The 18,481-nt window shown below is 40.5% G+C and overlaps 2 protein-coding genes across 2 annotated transcripts in view; both read right to left on the reverse strand.

The window, feature by feature from the left end:
- Positions 1-5,276, reverse strand: part of ank2a (ankyrin 2a, neuronal) — a 108,261-nt gene extending 102,985 nt beyond the window's left edge. The window contains exon 1 of the mRNA XM_042107984.1: positions 4,194-5,276. Coding sequence (XP_041963918.1) covers positions 4,194-4,259 — 66 coding nt within the window. The 5' untranslated portion in view covers positions 4,260-5,276. The remainder of the gene's footprint in view (positions 1-4,193) is intronic.
- A 4,729-nt stretch (positions 5,277-10,005) lies between these two features.
- Positions 10,006-15,038, reverse strand: LOC121723310 (histone PARylation factor 1). Its single transcript, XM_042108909.1, has 8 exons — positions 14,923-15,038; positions 13,975-14,167; positions 13,665-13,851; positions 13,256-13,354; positions 11,406-11,556; positions 11,015-11,102; positions 10,744-10,916; positions 10,006-10,340 (listed from the first exon to the last, which is right to left on the reverse strand). The coding sequence occupies exons 1-8, from the start codon at positions 14,962-14,964 to the stop codon at positions 10,206-10,208; spliced, it is 1,068 nt and encodes a 355-aa protein (XP_041964843.1). The 5' UTR covers positions 14,965-15,038; the 3' UTR covers positions 10,006-10,205.
- Positions 15,039-18,481: the final 3,443 nt, after the last annotated feature.

The raw sequence follows: 18,481 nt of genomic DNA on the forward strand, positions 1-18,481 counted from the left end.
AAGTCACTCTCTCAGGGTCAGAGTCAGTCAGTTTAACGTGACTAAGATTAAAATGTCCACCATACAGTAGGTTGCTGCCTCCCAATCATTCTCTTCCTTGTTGTGACTTTAGCATTAGTTTATTACGCCAATGTAACACCAAAACACATCTGTCACTCTTACTCTTGGTGGTCTTTTTTTCATGTTATCTACAACCTGAGTATTAGATGAATTTTGAATATTTACTTTTATGCATTTTTGCTACAGTTCCACTGCCGGTGAATTCAATGAGAAAGCAACTGTGAGTCACTATTCTAATGCAATACAGCTCTGTGCTTTTGACAATGGGTCATAAAATATCCAGCCAGTAATTAGATTTGGAGTCATGTGACTTCCAGAATGGCCTCAGAAAGAGCATCTGATATCTTATCTGAAGCACACAAGCATTTTAGGGTAGCAACAGCTTTTGTTCTATTTTATGCAAAGCACGTGTGTGTGTCTGTGTGTGAGAGTGTGTGTGTGTGTGTGTGTGACAGACAATACAGTCAGTAGTTAATTACATGTAAACATATACTTTACCCAACAGCAATAGGTCAATTTTCGAATCTGCGCAATATTTGTGGTCAGTCTATGACTTATGTGTCTCACAAGGGACTGTGGCCAAGTCAAGCAGCTGGCAGAGTGGTCAGTTTTCTGTTTTGTTGCCACAGTAACAAGGTCCAGAGGGCAACGCTGGCCCTGGCACCCAGTGGCCACCATGCAGTGAGCGGGGGGCAGTGTAATGCAATAAGCCCACTCATCCATTAGTATCTCCTTCCTGAAGGAATCGCATCATGCTCCTCCCAGAGGGAGAGGGAGAGAGAGACAGAGGGAGAGAGGGAGAGGTAGAGACAGAGAGAGGAGGGGAGGAAGGGAGTGAGAGTGTGAGAGAGAAAGAGAGCGAGCGAGAGAGAGAGAGAGGGAGAGAGAGAGTGCGAAAGAGAGAGAGAGAGAGAGAGAGAGAGGGTCAAGACCATAAAATGGGAGGAGGGTGCAGGCATAGGAGGATATGATGAGACACAAGAAGAAAGATCTAGAGAAAGTGATGGGGGAAGGGGGTTAAATAATAATACAAATACTAAGTAAATGGTAATAAAATGGATGAGCAAGGAGGTAAATTATTATATTACAGCCCACACATAACCAAAGTATCTCCTCTTCATACAACACCACAATGGCACGGACATGTCCCTGTCTGACAACTAGCTACTCCCCTTTGCCAGCTGGATGGATGGCTGAAGAGATTTGGGGGAGTTTGTCGAGAAAAACAATGCCATGCGCCAACGCCGTGGCGTAGGCTAAATGCCATGGAGCTGGACCGTAATTGGAACCACTGGGCTTTCAGAGATGGGGTGGAGACCATGAAGCACTAGGGTGGGGCTGCCTGCTCGATAACACCACGGCAAAGAGGATTAGAAACGGACGGCGCTCTCGAGCTCAGACCCAAACTATCATCGCAATAAGTCCACAAATTACATGTAGATAAGTATGTGGATAATTTAAGTCAATTTGGGAGAAATAGCATAGGCCACAGACTGCAGACCACCTCACTAAGGCAGTTAGTGTGGGCACTGTATGCTGTTGAGCTGGAGTTTAACTGTGATGACCACAAAGTGTGTTGTCATGGCCTATATTGATCAGGTTATTAGCACTTGTTAATTAGCGAATAATTGGTTACCAGAAAATACTGATACACTAATTTCACCCATTTCTCTCCAAACAGTTTTATTGGCTTGTAACCCGCTAGCAACCTACTCTAGATGGTTTTCCTGAAATCCAGTCATCCAGTGGCCTTGATGGTTTCAGGTTCCAGGTAAAACACCTCACAGCATACAGTTCTGTTGGGTGCTGTATGACAAAGGGGATGAACCTCTTAGTGTGAAGAGTGTATTTTTAGACCCCCCCCCCCCCCAAGTATTTCCTTGTTGTAGCCTTGTACCTCCTTGTTCTACGTAGAAGCAAACTTTTTGTACTGCACGCCATGTTAGTGCTTTTTACCCATTATATTGTTTTCAGATTATTTTTAGAAGGCTTCATTTTTAGCAAGGCTCCCTGTGCTTTGCCTATAAATAGACCTTGCATTACTTTCCAGTGCTGTGAGGTTGTGCGATTTCTGAAGGCATCCAGAGACTAAACGATCAGAAAAGAAGATAGCGTGTTTAATTTATTCACACAGTGCTTACGCTCTGATTAGACTCTAAGGTCACTGTAACTTTTTCACAAAATTGTTCACACCCTCCTGGTTCCATCAGTCTTCTTTTCTCTCCTTCTTTCCCTCCCTCCCTCCCCTCTTTCTCTGACATCCTGGAATAGATGTGCATGTCTTACACTATCACTGCAGGGCAGAGCAGGCATAAGGTGGGGCATCAATCATGCATGAAACACAACAGAATCTCCCCTAAATCCCATATCAAAGCAGCCCCTTGCCTTCCTCACCAACTGGTACAGTCAGTTTACCACAGACACAGCACCACTAACCTCCATCACAATGTACCCTGCACAGTGTTTTAGCAGTGTGTTTTTTAGTGTATCACTTTTGGCTTCGCGTGTCAGTGATGTCAGAACCGGGTTTAGCCTGGGTGCTTCTGGGTCTGTGCCGCTGATTAAAAAAAAAAACAAGTCTGACCCACACTGACACAGAAGCCGACTCATGTACTGGACCAAACAACTACCATATGGTGCTCCCAGCCAAACCCACGCAATGCACAACTACTGCCCAGGTCAGTGGTCAACATAATAGCTCAACCTACCACAGAAGAGCACAGTACCCAAATGTCAATCCGAAATACTGCTAGACATTCTCATCTCACCAAAGTCAGCAAGCCATCAGTGGTGGTATTTCAGTGCATGTGTATCCATGTAATATCATTGAATGTCAGGGAATCAAAGAGCACCACTCTGTTATGTGAGTGTGTGTGCATGTGTGTGTGTGTGTCTGTCTGTCTGTCTGTCTGAGTGAGTGTGTGTGTGTGTCTGAGTGTGTGTGTGTGTGGTCTCTCTCAGAATCTGTAGGGAAGGGCTGCTTTAGCAGCAGTTCAGTCGGTCCATTACTGGAATCTAATTAGGCAGAGAGACTGAGCCCTTTATCAAGGACCACCGCCCGTCGTAAGTCAACACTGCCCAAAAGGAAGCAGTGACGGCCTAGAACACCGAGGATCTGCCCACGAGCCATACACTTGGGTTCTCATTGTGAACAAAAATGTGAAGCACAGCTGAAGTACAGCAGTATCACCGAAAAAAATAACAGAATCAGACAGGAGAAATAAATATGACAAACATGAAATAAAAAAGTGCAGTCTATTTGTGTTGACGGTAAATGACTACGTTTTATGTCTAGGCCTATATCCTAGTTTATGGGATGATTTTTAGACATGCCATGTGCATTTAGTCAACACATAGCTAAGCTACTCATGTCACAGGACATCAGCTGACCAAGAAAGCTGTGGAGATAGAGATGGAGTCGGGAAAATAGGTAGAAAGATGAGAAAGGCACAAGACCTTCATACCCGAGGCCTACAATCTAATTCCAATTTAAGGCCTTTATTTACCCTACAACTAGCCTAACATTATATGTCCTGTCCTGTGGTCATGGAACAAAAACAATGATAACATCAAAAGAACTTCAAGAAGAAGAAACATTTCGTCCTAAGCCTTCATTCAGTCAGCCTATAAGCATAAATAGGCAGTCTATAGGCATACATTTGCATTCAAACATTAGCCAATAGCCTAAATTTGCACGGAGCCTGAGTGGCACCCTGTGCGTCTAGTCATACCATCACCTAGCCACACTCCGCAGATCATCAGGTGTAGCCTACCAGCTGCAAAACTGTAGCTGGGTGGGACAGTTCATTCTACCATCAAAAGCCATAAACTCTGAGATAATGATGAAGATTGGTAAAAGTAACACACGATAAGGCTAGACGGAATATGACCAAATGGCTTATTGCAGTATTGCGAGCTTACGCTATTTTACGTGCTGTTTTATGGGGAACTAGGGGTGCACTTACAAGATTCGGTAACCAGGGCAACGCCTTTGACCATCCTCATCCTGTAAGCACTAGATGGGCAAGCTTGTAAAACACAAACACTTGGTTTCGGACATTTCAATAGTAAAGGCGTCAACTGTGCGGTTTCAAGCCGAGACTTCGCCGCACAGTAGAATTCGTATGACCCACCTGGCGGATGCGGTTCTGGTGTGGTGGAGAATCTCCCTCCGGCGACGTGTTGGTTGAAGAAGCCATTTTCCAGTCTCAGTCGGAGCCGCCCCTCGCGTGACTTTCTTCAGGATGCTTTGACATTCAGTCACTGCGCAGTGGTAGATGGAGAGGTGGCTGACAGTCCGAGCCTAATATGATGGCTTTGGACCGGGCCTTAGTTACTCGATGAGGCGTTCCAAGGCATACTGCAGCGTCTAGCCAAGGAGAGTGGTCCCAAACCGAGCCGCTGACAGAACGATTTCTTTACACAAAGTATACGCGTTTGGAACCAGTGAGGTGTGTGAGCGCGCCTCGGTGCAGTACTCTCGTGTCCGCAGGATAAAGTGCGCTTGTTATGATTTTTTCTCTCTGCTGCAGCAGTCCTCTAACAGCCGACCATGAATTGAATGAGTCATGGAAGCACGATGACAGATGGGTTGAAGTTCGTAAAATACTAATTTGCTGTAAAATGTTGGAATACTGTGCCGAGTGCCGTCACTTCACGTCGTCTCTTGTCTCACATAAGGGGGTGGTTTTCAACATCGGACAGCCACACTATCCATTTGTCCCTCCCTCTCTCTCTCAACAGTCCCTCACTCTTACAGTCCACTCTCAGACAAACCGCCCATACGAGCAAATAGATACACCTTCAGAGCCAGGATGACAAGGCAATATCAAAACAACAGAAATCGATACACAGAGCTTTCAGGGAACGTAGAGGGGGGGCATCACCACTCAGCCATGCCTTCGTTGGTGTGTGGTCTTGAGAGTTATGAGGCTACATCAGCACGTTAACCTGGTGTCTTGATTAGATTTTACAACGATAGAGTGTATGAGATATGCTTGGTTTGCAGAAACCTTGTTTCAGTCTCAATTTCTGTATTTAAGTAAGTATTTGTTCTGAGACTGCTCGAAAAAAAGTAACCAGGAAGGACAGTCAGAGTAAAACGGTAAGATGAGAACATCATGCAGTGGATACGTCTACATCCAGAGGCTTATATGTAGGCTTATATGACAGCTTGACTACGCTACTGCAGCACTGGTAACTAAGCATACAAGCAACAGACAGCATAGGGAAATCTAAAGCAACCATAAATGTACACTTATGTACCCTGCATATATCATAGTGGTCATTCAATTGGAGAACCTCACTGACGTCACTGCTGTTTCAGGAGTATGACATCATACAGATAGAGATTCATGAGTTTCAGGGAGTTGCCTGCATCTGGACCACTGGCTGGATCAACCATTACCAGTAACCAGTTGGTGCCAATAATACAACTGATCTTGGATGATTTATATATTATATCAAATTATGTCAATTGTCCATTAAGTTAACAAATTGTATCCCACTAAAGAGGAATCAAAGAGTAAAACCATGTCTTTATCAGATGCTTATCAATCTGATAAAGAAAGGGGTTCTCAACCTTTTCTGCTTTAAGCCCCACCTATTCATACTTGTAACAGACAGGGGCCCATTAAAAAGAACCCCAATTTGGGCTTCTGTTTTCTTTTTTTTTTTGAAGTAGTCTTAGTAGTTTGTAGTTAGTAGTCTAGCTTAGTTTGTGGTAACATATTAGGCATTTCACTAGCATTGACATTTTTTCACTTCAGGAACTTTTCCATTTTTCACTATAGCTGTGTTCGAAATGTTCACTCATTCACTATATAGGGCACCATTAACATAGTTTCTGTCCTACAAAGTCAGATGCAAGAATGGGGTCCAAGCAGTTTTAGAGTATGGGGACATTGGGTGTTTGGGCATTAAGACTGTCAGGCGGGAATCAAACCTGGGTCTTTTAGGCAGCAGGCAGATGACTTACCACTACAGAATATAGAAAAATAACATAGGTGATTCTTGAGTAATGTGTGTGTGAGAGAGTTTTAATCATGAGACATTAGCTGCAATGGGGAATTTGGAATTCAACTTGGGATAGGGAATCTAACACATTTACACTAATTCATTTAGCACGTTTAATCCAAAGTGATTTACATGTCAATTATATTACAAGGATTACATTGTCCCTGAAGCAACTTGGGGTTAAGTGCCTTCCTCAAGGCCACAACGGTCGAAGCCAGGAATTGACCCCACAACCTTCCCAGCTACTGCATGGTCCTGCATGCTCCAGCTCCTTAACCACTACGCTGCCACCACCCTACAACACAGGTGGTTCCTGCTTGTTGATTTAAATCATCATCCAAATCATGTCCACATTAATGTGTTGGCATAGTACGGCAGATTCTTAACAATGTAGTCTACCTACCTGGCTACGATTGAGGTGAGTCTCAAACCCGGGACTGTTGGGCTGCAGGCGGATGACTTACCATTGAGCTATGGAGCAAATCACAGTTTTGACATGTGTGTCAGAGTTAACAATTGAATGGATACAGTTATTTATTTATTTTTTTTAAATACATTTTGCATGTGTCCAAAGATTATTGTTATGATACTGCAAATGAAGTTTTGTGATGATGGCCACTTTACATGATGAGATATGGGCTACAAAGTTATACTGGGACACTTTCTTGTTATGCTCATTGACATGTAACTTAAAAGTAATTTAATGTATCAAAAATCAGAAAAAGACACTTTTGTCAGCATAATGTATAGATAAAGTGGAATGAGTTTCAAGACAATGGAATTAATGGCCGGTGACTATTTCATTTTACTTAAAATTTTAGAGCAGGAGACCAAAGTTGAAACAATATAGATGAATGGATTAAAATGCCTCATTGTTGAGATATGAGCCAAAATGTAAAAACCATACTCTGAATTTTCAAGTTCCTGGGCCTGTGTTTTTTTGCTCTACATCCACTTTTACAGGGAGAAAAATAAGAACTCCATAATAATAATAATCTGAACAAAAACAATATAGTTCACGCAGCTTCTCTGCTTGGACACCTAATAATGACTAACCAGGTCATTAACACATACTGACAACTTCCACTATTATAGTGCACAGATTCCATATGATCACTCCACACACCTCTTAGTGACTTTAATGTCTGCACTGTTTACCATTGCAACTTTAATTCTTCTTATTATATCTTTATTTTTGCACTAAAGACTTTAGGACATTCCAGGTTTAGGGGACAATTTAGACAGATACACTTTTTAACATTTTCTGTAAAAGTAATAAACTACTAAATTATTTGATTTATCCAGCTCAGGCATCAAATTTATTTTTTCCCTTTGTTTATTTAAAATATGTAAAAAAAATAAATTTTTACATTTTTATAATCACTTTTATAGCCACCCCACATTTTTATCCAAAAATACCCTGTTAACTATTAACTGTGTTACTCTAATTACAGTACAGGTTTCGGATCAATGTTGATATATTTTACCTGAAGAACAAAATCTAGGTGTGAAATGTAGCAAGGTCAAGTACCAATTTTAAGGGGTTCCACAACTATTCAGTAATCATGTAAAGGAACCACTTTTTCCAGCAAACTATTATCATTATTGGGGGGGGTATTGTTATAAAATATTAAAGGAAGCAAATTCATTCTGAGAAAAAGTAAAGTCTCATATAAAGAATAAATATTTTAAACTAAAACAGGCCACCCAGAATTATTGCCACCCCTGCTTGAAATACCTTCTTAAGCCTCCCTTTGCCAATAAAACAGCTCATAATATTCTCTTATGACACCGCATAAGGTTGGAGAATACAAAGCAAGGGATCATCCAGATCATCCAGATTCCTAGGTCCACGCTTGTGCATTCTGCTTGATTTTGTGTTCAGCAAACAATTTTGGCTTGATCTGGACGTTTGCTTTGGTTGATTGGCCTGATGAATGATCCAATAATGACCCACTTTCAGTGTCTTGGCAGAGATTGACAGATTTCCATTGAAAATGTTCAGGTTTTTCTTGGGGTTCATGATACCATGCACCTTAATAAGGTTGGCAAGGCCCTTGAAAATGACAACAATAAATAAAAATAAAAATGACAATAATAACAATATAACAGCCCCTTCACCACAATTCTCCACAAGTATAGTCATTCTTTTATGTACGCCAAACCCACCTAAAGTGTTTCCTGCTATATTTCATCTGACAATAGACCACAATTCCAGACAAAGTCACTGTAGCATTCAGTAACTCATGCCGTTTACATTTGGAATTAAATGACAGAAAAGGCTTTTACCTGGCATGCCCTATACATAATTGTATTAGCAGTGAGGTCACTTTTGAAGAGGGGGGACTTGGTGACCCCAAGATGATACCTTTTTCTATAACTTTTCAACAATGGTTCTTATGGAATTGTTTGCCTCTCTTACAATCTACCATACTGTGCATGGGGACAAGATAACCATGGGTATTTGTCCAAGCATATGTCACATTTTCCATTGATAAGCACATTTTAATTATTGTTTTAAATGTATATATGGGCATTTTCAGCCAAGTATCTAGTTTATATGACCATTCCCTGACAAATGTCAACACACTTTTTTTTTTAAATTTTAAATTTAGTGTATTCTCTTGTCTTTCCCATGTTGATAAATGACTAGGGGATTTAGCCTCTGTCACTTTATTTTCATACCTTAGTGAAAAAGAAAGTCATGAACTACTTCTTAAATTCTACTTTTCTGATTAACTTAAAGAATTTGAATATAAATAGGAAAATGCTTCTGTTGCATTTGTATAAGATTTTCTAGTGGTGCTGGTGCTAATAATTGTGGGTGACATGTTTTGAATAAAAATATTTATTTCTTAATGAGATTTTACTTTTTCTCAGAATAAATTTGCTTTCCTTCAAGGTTAGATTTTTCCTCATTGCTTTCGTGGGACTAGAATAAATCATCAAAAGATTATTTTGGATACCGTTTTTTAGTCAGCTTTACCAAGGGTTCCTATAATTGGGTAATTTCTATTTAACTTTCTCTATGAGGTTGAGCTGGCTCAGAATTTCATTACTGGTATTGATGTGACGTCTTGATCAAGTATTTGACAATAAACTTGAAATCACTACCTTGTGAGATCCCCTAACCTCAGTTCACCTTTCCAACTTGGTGTGATGTTACCCCTTGCGACTGCAACGTCACAAAAGTATTTTCTCTAACCGCACACATAAATGTTAAAGATCTTTCGAGGAGGCCAGCTTTCCTTTTAAGGCATCATCACTCATGAGCACACTCATCACTTGGTGATTTACTGCCACTTCAAGTGCAATACAGAAGATGCCTAAAACAAGATCAGTGTGACACATATATGGATGTCTGAAAGGAGATCAGTTTCCAGTGCAATACAGATGATGTCCAAGAGGACTCACCATTTTTAAGGGAGAGACCTTTTCTGCGTAATTTACCCTGCCTTGAGGATCTAAAAGAGGAGAGAACACATGATTGGGCTATTTCTAGGATGAGGATGGAATTTTGTGACCGACATGAGATGCACTTATTTATGCGTTTAAGGATTTATGGAGCTGCAAAAGAGTAGGACACATTTTGTTGTTGTAGAGTATTAGGATTGTCAAGTGTGACTGAATAGGAGTCCATGTTTATAGCCAATCACCAATCGGCGCTGATGCAGCAATCTCTTCCAGCATGTTTTTGCATCCCATAATACAACTACATTAACACACTGATTTGACAGGACTGAAAAGCTGTAACTGTAGTAAAGTACTGAAATTACAGAAGACTCCCTTGTAAAAAGTGAGAAGATATCTTCTGTCACAGGCAACCATGTCAATATGTGTAGAGACCAACTGTTTTTCAAGCAATACAACCATTACTTTCCAAGTGTTTATCTATCAAGTTACGTGGATATTAATTAAGATGAAGCCTCATTAAAAATATACAATTTATTAGAGATCCACCTTTGAACATCAACAACAAAAAAAAGCTGTAAGTATTGAAAACAACAATATGACCATTACAATAAGGACAACGTACAAACAAATACTTAGCAGCAACAGCTTATGAGAACCACAATCCTGTTCTTTTCATTTCATTCACTCAGCTTGGTTTGATTTAGCGGGGCTCTCCCTCAGGCCGGCGTGAGCTGGTCCAGTTTGTCATGGGAACGGTTGGTAAGATGGGCTTCCAGAATCTCCCCAAAGAGACCCCTCTTCAGAAGGTTGTATGCCATGGGCAACAGTTGACGGATCACTTTGTAAAAGTACTGTGCGGGAACATGCAAACACTAGAGTTACTTCTCATATTCTGCTGAAATTCATGATTTACTTATATGCTGTACTTGAGTTTCATGGAATTTTGGAATCTTATATTGTTGCGGAACGGAATCTTTTGTTAGAATGTTAAAAATTCCCCTGCTGAAGGGTTAATCTTTTCAGACCATGACGTATGGTACTTGTGAAACCAAGGTGAGAACTAATGTATGCATGCATATATCTATATGAACTCATTGACACATACAACTTCAGCAAGTAATTAATGATGTCATAGCCACAGTCAAACTCCTTTAGTCAACACCATTTCATTAGACACATTGACAACTCTATTGTTTTCAAACATACCCCTAGAATATGTCTGCATGATTTATGTGCATTTTTAGAGGTACTTACATGAGACCCATAGCAAAAGAGGTCAATTCCCAGCTCATAGCCCATACCATAATCACACTCATCATTAGCAAACTGGACAAAAGTGATCATCTCCTGAATCGGGGCAAAAGCCTTCATCCTTTCCTCATCGTTTTTGGCCTCAGCTATTGCCTTGCATATCCTCTTTAGTCCAGCTAAGGTAATTCAGACAAACATGACTTATTAAGAGCACCACAATTCAAAATGGCTTACATCTACGTCAACCTGTTATTTAGACAGTCCAGCTACCTACCGTCCGTCTCTGGCAACTCCCTGTATCCAACGTCATTCTTGTCAACAGGAACTACAATGCCTGCTCCATGGAATGTCTTTGTGACCACCTATGACCATGCAAGCCATGGAGGAAATTACAGGTGGAATCTCACACTAATTATCTGACCAAGGTTGAGGCATGTCTTATTAATGCTGGTTAACCTACTATGCTGATTCCATGTGTGAACTAACTATACATACACATTAGGATGCCATACCTTAATGCCATCTATTTTTATATAAATGAAAATTACCTTGCACTTATCAGTGCTACAGTATGAGCTACATTCAAAATGACAGAGAATGTGTCATAATATCAAAATAAAAGTCTAGAATAGCCTTATTTCAGCTGACTAGTATATACTGTATACCTTCTTGTCTCTCAGCTTCATGCCTTTGGTTTTCTGCTCCAGAGGGAACCCCAGAGACTCTGCCGCCCCTCTCAGCTCCTCCTCCATATTCTGCAGGGCAGCTTCATCCTTCCTACCACCTCGCTCCTTCCTCTTCCTTGCCAGGAACAATCTGAGAGTCACGGTCATTAGGAAATAAGAGAGGGGGTATGAATCAATACCACACACATCTGCCCAATACATGAGGCCAATAGAGACTGAATTCACTGAAACACATACTGTGCTACTGCTCAAATGCCCGCCTGTTTACTTAATATCTATGCTGGATATGATCTCCACTAGCAGGCCAAATCAAAGCTCAAACATCACTGATCCATAATGTTCCGTATCAGCTATTGGTAACATACATGTGACTTAACTGGACTCATGATTCATGTCAAGGCCGTAGCCATGATGTCAACATTTGGGGGGGGACCAAATCTGTGACGGGGTCTGGGGGACCCCCAAACAGAATTTCAATACATTGCATGAAAATATGCAAAAATATTTATAAAAATCAAAACAAGTCATTGGTGGAGTCAGTTAAGTAGGCATTCCAAACTTTCGATGGACATAGGCATGGACAGATTATGAGCCCCTGGGCACAAATGCTAAGAATTAAAAAAATAAAAACAAAGTAAAAACTTAAATAATGACTTCTGGTGAGTTTTGTGGAAAGAGAAGAGTAGGGTGTTACAAATTCATCATTTAAACCAGGGGTGCCCAATTTGACCCGCCCACACTCTGTTCTATTAACTTAAAGACTGGTTGCAGTTCACTATCTGGCCACAGTTTAACATTGTTTTAGATGGGGCGATAAGGGTGGCGCTATTGAGCGTCTGTCAGCGCAGATCCATAGTCATGATGATAAGAGTGAGGAGGGCTAATAATACATGTTCAACTTCAAATGTATGGAAACAAATTGTGTTGCACAAAAAGTTGATGAAAAAAAACATGGTTTCCATTTAAATATGTCTCCATATTTATTAATAATGAATTAATATTGATGCAAATAACTTTCTTCCAAGACATAGAATTGTTCCATAGGTTTTTCTTCAAAGATTTTGACTGCTTCAGATACACCGTATATTTTTACTGTTCAATATTGTTCAATCACTTTATGACATTAATAAAAGTAATGTAAACACAGTGCAATGACAAGCACCGTAATGAGTAGTGTTTTTTTAATTATACATACATTTCAATTTAATGGTCCACGACTTGAACAGTTTAGCCCACAGCACTCCACCCCGATTCATTGTTGGCCCTTGACGGGGAAGAATTTAGGCACCCTTGATTTAAACTAAAAGAGCACTAAGTTTCACTTTCGTTATCATGGCGAGAAAACAGGCTACTATATGGAAAATACATTGAAGTTCTCTGAGTCGGATCGGCTCCAAAAATTAATAGGGTTTCCTTAGCCTGTGGTACACCTTTCCACCAAGTGTTGTGAAAATTGTACCAGTACATTTTGCGATATTGTTGACAGACATACCGCACCGCAGTATGGTGCAGTAAATGGAAGGTTTTGGTAGCGCGAAACCACCAGGAAAAAAGCACTCAGGGTTGTACTCTCTCTGGAACCATCACTAGGCTACTAATTTGCGTTAATTATGCTTGATTACATTTGCCAATGACCATTACAGATGGTGATGCTTGTTGGTTTCCTGTAGTATAGTGTTTTTTCTTCATTTATATATTTTTTTATGTCAGCATATCTGAATACATGCCACATACATCACAATTCTAAAAGTCAACTGATTTAAGATGAACAGCTACTTTTGGATTTAAAAAAAAAATAATCTGCATACTGTCTGATGGTAGATACTTACAGAACAGCTCCAAAGAGATTATCTCCCATCTGTGTGATGGAGCAGCCTTTCTTGGCCTCGTTTTCTCCAATAAAAACTGGTAAGGCTTCAGGAGAATCTCTGAAGCACAAACATTTCAACATTAAATTACTATTACTTAAATATTCAAATATCACATGAGGACAGCAGTGTTTCCCATACATTGACTTATTTGTGGCGGCCCACCACAATATCAACATTGACCACCACACAATGATTTTCCAGGTTGTACTAAATTGTGCTTAAATCTGGTTAGCATCATAACCACGCTGTGCTAATTTGTTAAAAACTGTTGTTTTCAAGTTAATTCTGCAAACCAACCACCACAAATTGAATTCAATTCTGTGGGAAACACTGGACAGGCATACTAAGAACTAAGATGATGTCCAACCTGAAGTAGCCCATGTGGTACTGGGTTTCAGCCCTTCCTTGCAGTATGGTCTGAAGCTCAGGTGGGTCATAGAAGTGCCTGCAGTGCAGGTGGAAGTTAGGCTGGGGGTTTGAGGAGGACTTGTGCCTTTCAGAGAGAATGTCAAAAGGCCCAACAAGCTGCAGTCCAAGAGTCTCTCTCAGGGCATCTTGTTTCAGTGAGAAATATAGAAGTATTCATGTTAAAACAGACCTCTCATCCCATTGCTCATCTCAACAACTAACTTCATGAATGAGATACATGAGTTACTAACAATAAATTAGCAACATACCCCGTGGACTTTCTGGTGACAGACGCTTACAGAAGTCCCAGAAGTGGTAAAAGTCGTCTGGCATGCGAAGCTTGTACAGCCGCTCCACTTCCTCCCTCACCTCTGCTGACACGTCACTAACAAGGGAAGCAGAGTCCTGTCCATCCTGTCCTTTACGCGATTTCTTGGCGTCACCATTGGCTGAATCTGCATTCTGTGAACAGTGGAGAATTGTTAATCTATTATGTAAAAACGCATGTCCTTAAACTGTGATGCCCGACAAGTTAGAGCTTGAACGCTTGTAGCCTACATCCTCAAATATCTAGATACATGTTAATGTGCATGTTAGATGACGTTGGACTGTGGTGTGCATTCGGTGTCATAATACATAATAGCATAAAATGTAGGCCTATTTACAAACGGACTAACTACAATGTCACTGCGATGAAAACTTGGCTACAACCTGAGTTGTAAGATAATAATCGTATGAGAACGTTAACGTAAACAATGTTGCAAAACCATCTTCCTGTGTCCATGTTTACGTTTCGGTCGGGCTGTTCCGAGCTAGCATCGTTTTAAAAACAAAGGATTCCTTTAAATGCTGATGTAACATGTTTAGTTTACTTGCTAAATTTAACTTAACGTTTAGTCTACGAAAAACGAACACTTGCCATTGTTAACAATAACTTAGCTGGAATAACATTAGCTAACACAGTCGATATCCTTTTTCCTCAAAGCCTTATTGCAAATATAGTGATTAAGTGTATACATGGCACTATTACATGGCACTCATGAGTTCATGTCAAAGAGATTGCTATGGTTGTCTGTTATGGGTTGCTGGTTTGTGGCACACGACCGTGCTAATTGGATCTTCAAATTACCGCTGTTTCTCTATTTAGCAAAATAATCTTAAATGCAGCAGTCTATGCAGTTAAGTTACCGCTGTTGCCTACTATCGAATAGCCTTACCTGAGGTTCAGATTTTGGTTTTCTTTTCCCGCGCCCTGCCATTTCGTTCTCCCCTTGTCCGTTCACGGCGTGCCTCCGCAAAATACGTGAACACTTGTGTAATCAGCACCAGAAATATCCCAATTTTACAGAACAGTGTCCTCTAGTGACTTGGAATATAAATGGCAACTTTAGTGTTGACATGAATCCATGCAAAAACAGGATATAGTAGGGGGGGCTATGTGTCTAATTTGGGGGCTTGTGGGATTCACATGTTAATTTTTGGTATTATAGTATTATATCTTTGTTCTAGGGGTTCTTGAGAGTAAAAAAAAACATGTCATTTTTTTTGAAGGTTTTGGACCCAAATCAAAGGTCAAATTCAGAAAAGGTCAAATATGGTGTTTTGTCCATAAACCTCACATTGCTGGTATTATAGCATAGGGTTTGGTGCCTACAAGGTGTGCAAAAGTGGGCCACATAAACAATACAACATTATAAAACATTTTTAGGCTGATAATTGATCTCTTTAACAAGAAATTGTGCCTAAAATTCTCGAAATTGTCCGCTAAAAAAATAATACTTCAATATCAATATTCTATACAATCAATTCATGCCTATTAGTGTGCTTGAGTGTAGGCCTAGCCTGCTCTGTCAGTTCTTGTCTACACCCATTCAGAGCACAAAGTGCAGAGATCTCTGTTTAATCAAGTTTAATAGACTTAATAGACTTTTACATAGTATCAGCTGAAGTCTGTAAGGCCTTCCGTAGCTTATGTAAGTGTGATGAAAAGAAAGGGTAAAGGATCAGATTGACAAACAGAGAGGTGTGTGTGTGTGTGTGTGTGTGTGTGTGTGTGTGTAACAGAGAGAAAGATAAAGGGAGACACTACCAGCATGGATGGATTATGAACTTTCAGGCCCCTGGGCCCAGATGTATTAAGGGGCAACCCACTAATTGTTGTGGGGGACATTTTAAAAAATTATTTGATATGATTTCCTATATTCTGGTGCATTTTGGGGATGGCAAATGCAATTCAATCAGATTCACAGCATATATGTTGATATGATGTGTTGATATTGAGGCAATGATTCCATGCAATGGCTTGGGCCCCCTGACTCCTTGTCTCCCCTGGGCTTGGGCCCGGTAGGCCCATGCAGTAATCCATCCCTGACTACCATTGACAGTTGGCTGATGATAGCTGGCAGTGATAGAATTTAGAATATCGAATAACCTGAAGCACATAGTGCTCTGTTCTTCATGGTTGGTGATATTAGTGACCTTCTAGCCTTCTACATTTGAGCAAGCACATTTTCATAGTCCATGGTGCCACAGTCTAGTTAGGTTATATTCTGAGGTGTGTCTTTCTGTTAGTCAGGTGATGGCACACATATTCTAAAAGAAACAGACTTTGGGCTATGTACGCAGATATGTGTGGACTGGTGAATGAACCATCACTAGAGACATATGCCAAATTTCTTGTTTTTGTCCATGAGAGAGTAGAGATGGGGATCATAGATCAGCCAACGATTACATTGTTACAGTGCAGTTATCTTACAAGAGAACAAAGCAGTTTGGCACAGGAAAATATCTGTATCTAGTTTATTAACCAAAAACCCAAACAGTGAATATGAAGAAAACAGTTCCTAAGGCATTAAACTGTAATGTTAGTCTAAAACATTAGAGGCTAGTTTTCTTTAATATCATGGTGTAACTGACAGGAAATATAGGGTACATGTTCTGCCTAGAATAAGTGAGAGTTCTGGACCTTGTACAGGGCAATTCCACGGAAAATTGACTTTTTGTCACATCCATAACGCCAGTGAAATGCCTTGGCATTTGTATGATGTGAATGATAACATTTATTTTTTGTGCATTTTTTCTCATGTACAATTTCATGTAATCATTCACATCATACCATACCATCACATTTTATTGGCATTATGGATGTTACTAAAAACATACAGCACTACAGCACCCTCTAAGGAAGAAAGACTGGTATCCTACAGGCTAAGTAATGGATAAGATATGGGGTCCTAATTTTAATGATGACCAAAGGGCAAAGTCTTAAAGCTGCAGTTGGCAAGTCTGACAGATTGAGGGAAACTCTCATGCCCCTCCCCCACTACTACCGAGCACCCTCTCATCGAGTTTCTGCTCATCAGTGCGTACCAGACTGCACCAGACTGTGATTGATAGTCAGATCTCACACAGCCCTGCTCTGATTGGACCAGAAAAACCGGGAGCTGTGGATTTTTGCAAAACAAATAACAGGCTCTAGGTGGAGGTAGAAGTGCAGGTTTTTTCTAAAACCGGCTGATTTATGTTGTTCTATCGGAACATAGCGTCGGTTTCAGTGAATGTGATCAAAAAAATCTTGCCAACTGCAGCTTTAAGTCTAACTAACTTTAATAACTAGGCAAAGTCAATTAGCTGATTTAACACCCTAGACCTCTGAAGTCTGAAATGCAGACGTTTTCCTGAACATACTTTTGTCCTCTGCCTTTGAATGGATACTGTGATCTCCGGTAGGCCTACGTGAAGGCGGCACACTTAGGCGAGGATTACATTAGGCAGCGGCAAGCGGCAGCGGCAAGCATAACAACGCTCAGACCATAATAAGTTCTATCTCGTTCCTATGGTAACACAAACGGTTTGCCTTGAATACGCTCGCGTTGGACTTTGAAAGTTAAACCAACTTCAACACTCAGCTTCTTCAACGCTAGTGTTACGCCAGCGTTGCCACCGTTCCGTTGCCAAACCATAGAGAATAGGAAACCTGCCGCTTGCCGCTGGCTAATGTGATCCCCGCCTTAGATTTTTGCTACCGCAGAGCTAACTTTGCAATGCAACTTGCCATAGGTAGTTAGATTCAATTAACAACCGGATCTCCTTATATGGGCAAAGATGGACGTTTTGGTTCTTTTTTGTAGGTGAACTTCAGAGGTCTATTGGCAAGACCTTGTGCAAACATCCGCTCAATGCTCCCTCATGCCAAATAATAGTTCATGTACAAGAATTTTGCATGTCAATAGACTTCCTTTACCCAGCATCTAAATTAGAGCCCTTGCAATTCGAGGGGAATTCTCCCAAAGTGCCAGTAAAGTAGTATAGGTACAAATATGCATCAAAACAAGTAGCAGGACACAAAAGCATATGCTTGGAAGTGGTAGTATCTGTGCTCGTGTGAGTTTGAGAATTTGTGGGTGTATGTGCGCAGACTTGTACATTTTAGTTTGATCCTTTTGATACTTTTGCATTGTGTTTCAACAGTGTTGAAATATGCATTTACCCTTTAGGCCACTTAGGCAAATACTGTACATAAACAAGGATATTTGCCTATTCCTCTCAAATAAGTAAACCTCCGCACACTGAATTGACTTCACTCTGGTTTATTTAAAGCAAACAACGCGCTTCACGTGTAGCGTCATAAGGTTCACTCAGGTGTATAGTTTACTTATTTACTTATTATGTATAGTTTACTTATTTACTTATTTTCAGGTGTATAGTTTACTTATTTGCGAGCTTATATCTGATGTTCCTGCTACCTACCAGCACCTGAATCTACCGGAGGTTGTA

Source organism: Alosa sapidissima, chromosome 1 (assembly GCF_018492685.1).
Source record: "Alosa sapidissima isolate fAloSap1 chromosome 1, fAloSap1.pri, whole genome shotgun sequence".
NCBI classification, from domain to species: domain Eukaryota; kingdom Metazoa; phylum Chordata; class Actinopteri; order Clupeiformes; family Clupeidae; genus Alosa; species Alosa sapidissima.

Bases quoted from the DNA above. Each gene is read 5' to 3' on its own strand.
- LOC121723310 (XM_042108909.1), bottom strand. From the start codon at position 14,964: ATGGCAGGGCGCGGGAAAAGAAAACCAAAATCTGAACCTCAG. The intron at 11,557-13,255 runs GTAAGTATCTAC...CGTGACTCTCAG, and splicing joins AATCTCTTTGGAGCTGTTCT to ATTGTTCCTGGCAAGGAAGA. The intron at 11,103-11,405 runs GTATACAGTATA...GCATGGTCATAG, and splicing joins TGAAGCTGAGAGACAAGAAG to GTGGTCACAAAGACATTCCA.